At 38.2% G+C, this 9521-nt stretch overlaps 1 protein-coding gene across 2 annotated transcripts; it reads left to right on the top strand.

Moving 5' to 3' along the window:
• The first annotated feature begins 421 nt into the window (after positions 1-421).
• POLR2M (RNA polymerase II subunit M) lies at positions 422-7583 on the top strand. 2 transcript variants are annotated; one of them, XM_077128026.1, is made up of 4 exons: positions 422-668; positions 2533-3180; positions 4828-5032; positions 7192-7583. In XM_077128026.1, exons 1-4 carry the CDS (start codon positions 556-558, stop codon positions 7336-7338), a joined length of 1113 nt encoding a protein of 370 aa, XP_076984141.1. In that variant the 5' UTR covers positions 422-555; the 3' UTR covers positions 7339-7583. The 2 variants fall into 2 exon arrangements, with proteins under 2 accessions (XP_076984141.1, XP_076984142.1); XM_077128027.1 differs by lacking the exon at positions 422-668 and adding an exon at positions 1007-1386.
• Positions 7584-9521: the final 1938 nt, after the last annotated feature.

Here is a 9521-nt window from a genome sequence, read left to right on the forward strand (position 1 = left end):
GCTAACTCAACTTTCAGGTTCCAAATTTTACTTCTTAGAGATACTTCCCCTGATGTCCATCTCGAATTTACTATTAAATTGTCTTGCTCTCTGTTAGTACTTGCTGCCATTCGCCACATCGAAATGAAAATAGTGGCCGTGGCTATGTGCCCACTAATATATAGCGTTTGGTGAGGTCACAGTTGCATTCCATAAATTTTTTGCATAAACATGAAAAACGGTGGCACTCAATAAATACTTTAGATGTAAACAAATGAATAGGCGACGAAAAGACAAGCCAGCAAACGGCGCGAAAAGGGAACTCGGCCGAGGCGCTGACGTCACTCGCAACTTCCGCCTCTTTCCGCTCCTCCCGGCGCCCCCTTCTCCTTGTCTGTGTTTGTTTCCGGCGTTTCAATAAAGCTCGATTCGGCTCGAAGGAGACTCGTTCTTCCGGGAAGATGGCGTCTCCCGCTCGTGCCCCGGAGTCGCCGCCGGCTGCGGGTCTGGCGCTAGCGGCGAGGTCTGGTGAGGAAGCCGACTGCCCGCCGCCTCGCCAGCCTCAGCCCCAGCAGAATGTCCTCGCTGCCCCGCGGCTTCGAGCCCCAGGCTCTCGAGGACTTGGGGCAGCGGAGTTTGGCGGAGCTGCGGGAGATGTTGAAGCGCCAGGAGAGACTTTTGCGCAACGAGTAAGCTTGGGTCCTGCCGGGTCACTGCCAGGCTCTTTTGGTCCCGGCTCCCTGGGAAGCTCCTCCCCACCCCGGGGTTCCCTTCCCGGGAAGGTGACCTTGTCTCAGATTCATTTCTGCCCCACAGGCGAGGGGACAGTCTGCAGCCGCAAAACTGCACCGCATTACGGCCAGTCACGCACTAGTCACACTGCCGGATGAGTAGGGTACTGGACTTGTGTTTTATCGTTTGAGCTGTTCATTACCACCTTGTTGGTTTTCTTTATCCAGGTGTTGTGGCGAATCCTTGAAGGAAAGGTCTGTGCTATAAACTCTTTCTGTGTCCCCCCTCTCCCCACAACTGGTGCCCAGTACAGTAAAGGCTCAATATCTTGTGAATTTCATCTCAAAATCTTTCTTTCACGAACTCTAGGAAGTGGGAGAAGTGGGATATGAAGAATGGTTTATTAAGCCGAGAAAGTTTGAACTCTCACTCAACCAGGGTAGTAATATAATAAGTAATTTTTTTTTTAAGGAAACTTCATTTAGCAGCTAAGTGGAGGATGGTTTGAAGGAATAAAAGGTTTAAGGCAATAGGAGGATATTTTCAGATAGGTTCCCAACAAGGGGATTTCTTAAGAAAGCGAATGAGAACGGTGGCCATGAGATGGAGAAAATTACATCAAGCATGGGATAATTTGAATATGTTGTTTCCAGCGTCCATGCTGGAAGTTTCCAGGTAAACCATTGCCAAAACTAGGAAAATTGGGGGAGGAGAAAAGGTCCAGGTTGAATTTGCTTAGAATGAGTTGAGGGAAGGGCTGAACAGACATTGAGTTAATTATGTCTAGTTAAAAGCTGGAGAAGTGGTCGTGGGGCTCTAGAGAGGAGACTGGAAAAATAGGGGAGTCTCAACTGCAGAGAAGTGTTAATAGTTGAAACTGGGAATGAATGTGGAGAAAGAAAAGAGGGCCTGAGATGTAACTTTTCCTTCCCGTGTATTATATAGCTAAAGAGAAAGGGAAATGGAAAAAAGACTCCACTCAGCAAAAAGGAAAAAATAATCATTTGGCACCTTCCTAATAGATAGGTGTTTTGATTTTGTGAGAGTGGACTTTTTAATGTATAATTCTCTTAACTTTTTCCTCTTAAACATAATTGACAATCCCGAAGAGCTCTTATATCTCTTATATCTATCAGTATTTATGTTTATTAGGAATTACAACAGAGAAATCTTTAAAACACAAAAATATACAAGCATACGTTCCACTAGTCATCACATCACAAAACCTTTGGGAAGCCCTACCCATATGCGAGCATGGGAGTGAAATAGTAAAAAAATGTCTTAGTATTTTTTTTTGTATGCTCTGTGGTGGGATCACATTTCATTATTTTTCCATGTGAGTATCCTGTTATTGTAGCACCATTTGTTGAATTTTTGTTTGTTTGTTTTTTGGAAAGTGCATGGACCGGGAATTGAACCCAGGTCTCCTGCATGGCAGGTGAGAATTCTATCACTGAACTGCCCTTGCACTCCTGTCTTAGTATTTTTATGAAAATAGTTTTGACCTTGCAGACAAGATGGCCTTGGGGACCACATTTTAAAAACTGTTACAATATGGGAATGCTTTGTGTTGTTATTGTATACTTAAATTACTTTTCTGCAGTTCTAGCTAGATGAGACAAAAATTATTCTCTATTCTTCCAGCAGAGTATTTGGGTAATGTCTTAATTTGTTTCATTCTTGTGTGGGGCAGTTGGAAATCAAATTTTTTGTTTAAAAGCCAGTTTTTCTCCTTTTGAGGATAATGCTCTGTTTTTTAAATTCCCATCTTGGGGTTAAAAACATGCCAGTGATGTATACTTGTTCTTTTCCATTTGACAGAAAATTCATTTGCAAATTGCCCGACAAAGGTAAAAAGATCTTAGACTGTGCTGCCAGACTGAAAGCAGCCCTTGCCGAACGTGAAGAATTTAGAGGAAAAAGCGAACTGTTTCATCCCGTTAGATTAGGCTGTAAACCAAGGCAAACTGTGGTTGTAGCAGTTGATGTGGACACAGATAAGACCCAGAATTCTGATCAGATACTTGATACTTCATCACTAATTCCTAACTGTTCCTCTGTGGATAACATCAAGTCATCTAAAACAACCTCACAAAAACAGGGAATTGCAGATCTCACTAACAAAAGCGATGAAGAGACCACAGAGGCAAAGTGCACAGTGAACGAGAGCCCAGGGTCGAGCGTCAGAATCGGTGCAACTTTCTCATCTATAGCTAGTGAGCATCTTCCTCAGCGTTGTGTTTCAGGTCAAGCAGAAGATATTTCCAGCAGCTCTGACAGCCTGTTTATTGATAGATTACAGAAGATCACAATTACAGACCAAGGTGAACACGGCTCTGAAGAAAACACAAGCACTACTAACTTGACAGATCTTCATAGCAGGACTCAGAAGAAGCCCCATTACGTGGAAGTGCTAGAAATGCGAGCCAAAAATCCAGTGCCCCCACTACATAAATTTAAAACAAATATGTAAGTACCATTGGAAATAGATCTAGCATAGGAACAATATTTGTTAGAATTTTTTTTTTTAAGGAGGGAATTTGGGCTTTGTGTGAAAACTACTTGTAGTTAGGAATGAATGTGTTTTGGAAATAGAGCAACATGACTGGAATGGACAATTCATGTTGAAAAGTAGTATTTAGTATTTTATAGCCAAGTAATTAAAAAGGTTTTAAGTAACGGAGGAGTGTTAAATTTCTTGATATGTAGCCAATTTTTCATAATAAAACATAATTAGAGTTGGAGAGTTTACTGTGACTTTTTTTCTAGAACCATTTTTTAGTACACAAAAACAGCTTCCCCTTAAACTAAGCTAAAGGAAAAGTAGTTGCAGGAGCTGATAAAGATATTCTCAGCCAAAAATGCTTGAATGCTCATGTTTCCTAAGTTAGTGGTTTTACCACCTCCTTGGTTTTTTCCTCCCAAAGTGTCTTCCTTACCTTATTCCCATGTTTGATAGTCATGAAGACTGTGACCTTAATCTCTCCTTAATCATTGTCTTCATCCTCTCTGTCAAAGTGAAGGCTCTCGTCCCTCTATAATTATGGCCAAAGTGATACTGTAAAATGCAAATCTGAACCCATTGTATAGAATAAACCTCTGCATTTCAGTCTGGGCCAAGCCTGTTCTCCAGCCTTGTGTCTTGCTGCTTTTTCTATGCTCTCCACCTCCTGAACCTCCTGTATGCTGCAGCCATATTGTTTCACGTTCCTGTTGGGATGCCCTTCTCCCTTCCTTTACATGATGAGCACTGATTTCAAGACAAGTTTCTCTTCTTTGAAATTTTTCTGTCAAAAGAACTGGCCATTTTCTTCTCTGTGTTCCAGTAAAGATATCCATCATAGTGTCTGGTGGTATATTGCACTGGAACTGTTTGAACAGTTCATTTTCTCAACTAGACAGTAGACCTTTTGCAGACTTTTTAAAAATAAATATATAAGAAATAGCTGCAGTTCAAGTTTAAAGTTTAAAGAGGGAAAGAAAAGGCAGAGGAATTAGCCTGTATATGTATCTGTTAGAGCAAAGAATTCTCAAATTATACTAGAAAGGTTATGCCAATTTAAATACTCAAGTTGCTTTTTTTTTTGGCTTCTAAAAGGGGAATTTATTAAGTTGCAAGTTTACAATTCTAAGGCCATGAAAATGTTCAAACTAAGGCATCCAAGGAAAGATAACCTTAACTTCAAAGAAAGGGGCTGATTAAGTTTGGGATTTCTCCCTCAGCTGGGAGAGCACATAGCATCTGCCAGCTTTCTCCCATTTCATGAGGCTTCCTTGGGGTAAGACTCATGTTTTTTTTGTTGTTGTTTGTTTGTTTTTTGTTTTTCTTTTTGCATGGGCAGGCACTGGGAATCGAACCTGGGTCTCTGGCATGGCAGGTGAGAACTCTGCCTGCTGAGCCACCATAGCCTGCCCAAGACTCATGTTTTTGCAGTAAATATATTCAGAAAAAGGAGAGAAATTTTATCAACAAATATAATATAGGTAAATTGCTTACAGTTAACTTTATATAACAATTCTAAGGTTAAAAACCATTTGTGTGTGTGTACGTGAATCTTTTAAATGTGTGCTTATATAAAAATAGTCTTTTCACGTACATAAATTTTCCTCCTTCAGATTACCTTTGCAACATAGTGATTCATCTAGTCATTATCAAAGAAGAGGGTCTCCTGTTTCCTCAGAAGAAAGGCGACACAGGGATAAGAAACATCTTGATGACATCACAGCTGCTCGGCTTCTGCCACTTCACCATATGCCTACCCAGCTGCTCTCCATAGAGGAGTCTTTGGCACTTCAGAAACAGCAGAAACAGAATTATGAGGTATTTAGAGTATTTTTATTTTTTCCTGTGTGTATTTTGGATGCTACTTCTATCAGTTAGAATTTACTCCAGGTAGTTGAAGGGGAAAAGGGATTAAATATATATATATTTATATATATATAAATTTATATAAATATATATATAATATTCATAGAGAAGATTAGGTGCTAGAGAAATGATGGTCAGGGAAAGCTGCCACTAGCTTTCAGATATGTGTCACTAGTTTCAAAGAGTTGGGCAGTTGCTGGAAATTCAGAAAGTAGCTGAATATCGTTAATAATATCATTAGCTGGCAGTGATAGCACTTGCCTACAATATCATTATGGAGATGTACTAGAAAATGTGGAGAGACTGCTGCAAAATTTCACATCTCTTGAAAGCCCATACATCTGCCCACTGCTGTTGAAGGAGCAAAAATATCTCCTCTCTCTTCATATAAGTGCTTCTTACTAGTGGCATTGAATCCAGAGCCCTCCTAAGAGATTGAGGGAAATATCGTTCCCACACTTCCATCTGCAACATAGGGGAGAGCGTAAAAGAGTGTGGGGAGGAATAGTGCTGAGTTGCCAGCAGGCAGTCGTATGCTCTGTTTGAAAGCAGGATCTGCATGCCCATGTGAGGATAGGAGTCGCCTGTTTTTGGAGACTTACTTTTATATATACTGTCTCCAAAGATCAGTATGTTCTGTATTGAACTTTAAACAAGTACAATTTGTGTAAAGAACATGGAATGAGAGAAAATAAGTGTGAGAATAGAAGGGGTTAGATATATGTGAATAATAATAATTTGCATCCTAGGAAAACCACAGCCTGATTTCTTAGATACTGCTTAGTTAGATTTTAGTCAGGTTCTCTGACTAACACCAACTAACGCAGAACTAGGCTGTTACTCTGCCTTGGCATTTTCAGCGCACTCCTTTTTTTTTTTTTTTTTTTTTTATTTTTTTTTTTTTAAAGGAAAGACAGAGAGAAGGAAGGAAGGATAGAAGGAAGGAAGGAAGGAAGAAAGGGAAACATTTTTAAACATTTTCTTGTTTTATTGTATTCTGTTTCTCCGTTTTTGTTACATGGGCTGGGGCCGGGAATCGAACCGAGGTCCTCCGGCATAGCAGGCAAGCACTTTGCCCGCTGAGCCACCGCGGCCCGCCCATCGCGCACTCCTTTTTAAAGTCATTTTTCTTAGTATAATAAAATAAACAAAAATTATCATCTAGTTATGGCTATTATATTGGGGAATTGTCCTTTTAATAGTTTCTGGGCATTTAAGAATGCCTGTCCTAGCTTCATCCTACTGCTTTAAGATATGAGTCTATCTGTCTACCTATGCCTCTTTATTTATTTTAGTTTGAATTAAACCTTTCATTTTGAAATTGGCTTCCTTGGTAGGTTAGTAGTAGTAGCTCCCACTACGGTCCTGCTTACCTGTAGAATGTCCTGAGTGGGAGGACATTTCAAGTCATGGAGAAGAAAGCAGGAGGAAAGGGAAGAGCCAGGTTAGGAAAGAGTGTTCCAAACTGCCATCAGTCAGCAGTATATTAGCACATTTCCAGTATCTCAGAACTAGTTGGATTTTTATTGGATAGTGATTTCTTGTGGGATTTTATTCTGAGAGAGATATTCAGCTTTTTAGTATTTTTAAAATTTTCATTGTGGCATTGAAATGTCACCCTCAATTCTAGAAGCCCTGATTTAATCTAGGGAAAAAGGTTCTATCAGTTGGAGAATGAATACAACATTAGTGATTTTTGACATCTGATAGCTCAGATCATCCATGTGTGAGTGTGAGTCTGTACACATGTGTATGCTCACATCCTTAAAAATCTGCAAGTGTTTTTAACTGTTCCAGTGCTGATTATCCAATTTTTGTGTCGAGTTAGGATATTTCCATGCAGTGTTGTTTATTATTGGAAGTCAATAACTTAACTATAGTTGTAATTGGTAGCTCTCAGAAGCTCTCGGAAGCTTTGCTCTGTTTTGTCTGTAGGGCATCTGTAGGGCATCTGTAGGGCACAGCAATCAGGCTTGTTCTGTTGCGGCAGAGAGAGGACTAGGCTGGGTGTTCTGCCATTTTATCTCTGATTCTATTTGCCTGACATCCCACTGAGAAATTGTAGGGAAAAGTTGTAAATGTGTAAATTTTTGTTTGTTTTTTTTTTAAAGGAGATGCAAGCCAAACTCGCAGCACAAAAATTAACTGAAAGACTGAATATTAAAATGCAGAGCTATAATCCAGAAGGGGAGACTTCAAGGAAATACCGAGAAGTAAGGGATGAAGGTGATGATCAGTCCTCCGATGATGAATTGTGAAGATGGGCGTTGGAATATTCTCTTCAGTCTCTCAATGTTGAGGTGTCATCTTAACATCAGACTTTTCTAACTAGTTTCAAGATTGGTGTCAGACATTACTGAAGGAAAGAATTGTGTAAAGTTACACTAAGGTAGCTATCAAAAGTTCAGTTCATCTTTCAGAAGATAACATTCATGTGCTTGAAATTTTCATATTTGAATATTGCATTTGACCACATTGTATTAAAATTTTGCAGTATGTTGTGCATTGGTCTAATATTTTAATATATAGCAGAGCATGTTTGTTTTTTTCTTTCAAGCCAAATGAAAGCAGATAATTTAGCTTTTTTTTTTTTTTTACTTATTCTCACCTCTATCAAGCAGCATTTATTACTTTTCTTTCAATGAAATTGTAGTTGCCCCAGGCATCACCTAAAATGAATGAAGGAGATATAATTTCCCTTTTTCTTAAATGAAGAAGAGAATTCTAGAGAACTTTATGCATGATTGCATGGTGGTGTTGAGATATTGAATGTGAAATACCTAGGGAAGAGCTTATAGAAGACGCCTGACAAATGTTTGTTTCCTTTTGTTTTCCTTTCAGAAGAACGCTGTCTTTCTTCTGATTAGGAATGAGTACGTTTGATAGAGGCTGGAAGGTGGAGGGTCTTTCTGGGTGACCAGATTTGCCTGAAATAACATGAGGTTTAGGCAGAGGCTAAGTGGACTGATCTAGATGAAGGGAGTAGCTGTGCTTGTGCTTTACCTGCTCTAATATGATAGGTCCATTTACAGGGTATTAAAGTTTGGCAAGGAAGTTTTTTTTTTCCAAAGATGCAATTGTTTTCTTGCCAATACATCATTTTGTTTTCCCCAAAAAAGGCATATAAAGGCCATAGAAATCTCAATTTTACATATACCTACTTTCATGTCATCCTAAAGGATAAAATGGTTGTCTCCAAAGAAATTAATACACTTAGGTTATCGAGTATTTTCTTTTTGTCTAATATGTTGAAAGGAAGAATAAAATATTAATTAGATCAACTTTCAGAATATTAATGGTGATATTTTACTGGCACTTACTTATATTTAACTTCTTTTTGACTGAAAATACATTTAGGTGAGATGTACATGTGATAGGAAGGGCTCAGTTCCATATTACCCATGTCTAGTCATAGCTATTGCTTTTCATGTCCCCCAACTCCCTTTCTCCCCCTACCCCAAGAAAAAAGCAAATGTAAAAGTACACCGAGGTAAAAATCTCAATTAATTTTAGTTTTAAAAATTAATAACCCTTCCATGCAGGAGACCCAGGTTCAATTCCCAGATCATGCACCTAAAAAAAGAAAAAAGAGAAAATTAATAGTAAATGATTTTGCAACATAAAAGTATTTGATGTTCTATCTAACATGTTCTTTATAAAATAAAAAACTTGTTATTTATGGAGAGCTGGATAATAGGGAAGGTCTCATGGTCGTCTACACAATCACCTGTAATGCTGTCATTCAGAGAGAACCTCTGAACATTTTTGTTTATGTACTTCTTGTTTTTCTAGGTATAACTAAACAGTTATATTTTCAAGACTGGAATCATCTGTACTTTATTTCATAGTCTGTTATATAGTAAACATTTTTGCATATTATTAAACATTTTGGGTTTTAGATGATTGCAAAATATTCTGTTTAATGAAAGTACCATAATTTGAAAAAAACAATTTCCTGTTTAACAATTTGTTTATAGAGTGTAACAAGTAACCAGTGATATGATCACCATCTTAAAAGGTAATCATATCTGTACAGAAATGACTACTTCCAAAAGATAGAATTACTTGGTGAAAGGATGTGTAAATTGTTGAGAGTTTTGATGTACATTATTCACCACAAAGATTATGTCCATTTACAGTCCTACTAGTAGTATATCTTACCTCAAAATTGAAAATTGCTATAACTTAGCAAATTTAATCACAGAAAAGTATTACATTTACATTTCATATTTGTTTGATTACTTAGTGACATGTTTATTAGCCATTTATATTCATTCTTTTGAGAACTGCTTGTTCATTTCTTCCCTGTTCTCTTGGAAAGTTTGCCTTTTTTATTGTTTTAAAATTCTTTATGAATTAAGAATGTTCATCCTTTGTCACATATCAGAATTTTTTTTCAGTGTGTTATTTGCTTTTTAATACAGTTTGCAATATGTCAGTG

This window comes from Tamandua tetradactyla, chromosome 14 (genome assembly GCF_023851605.1).
Source record: "Tamandua tetradactyla isolate mTamTet1 chromosome 14, mTamTet1.pri, whole genome shotgun sequence".
Classification (NCBI taxonomy): Eukaryota; Metazoa; Chordata; class Mammalia; order Pilosa; family Myrmecophagidae; genus Tamandua; species Tamandua tetradactyla.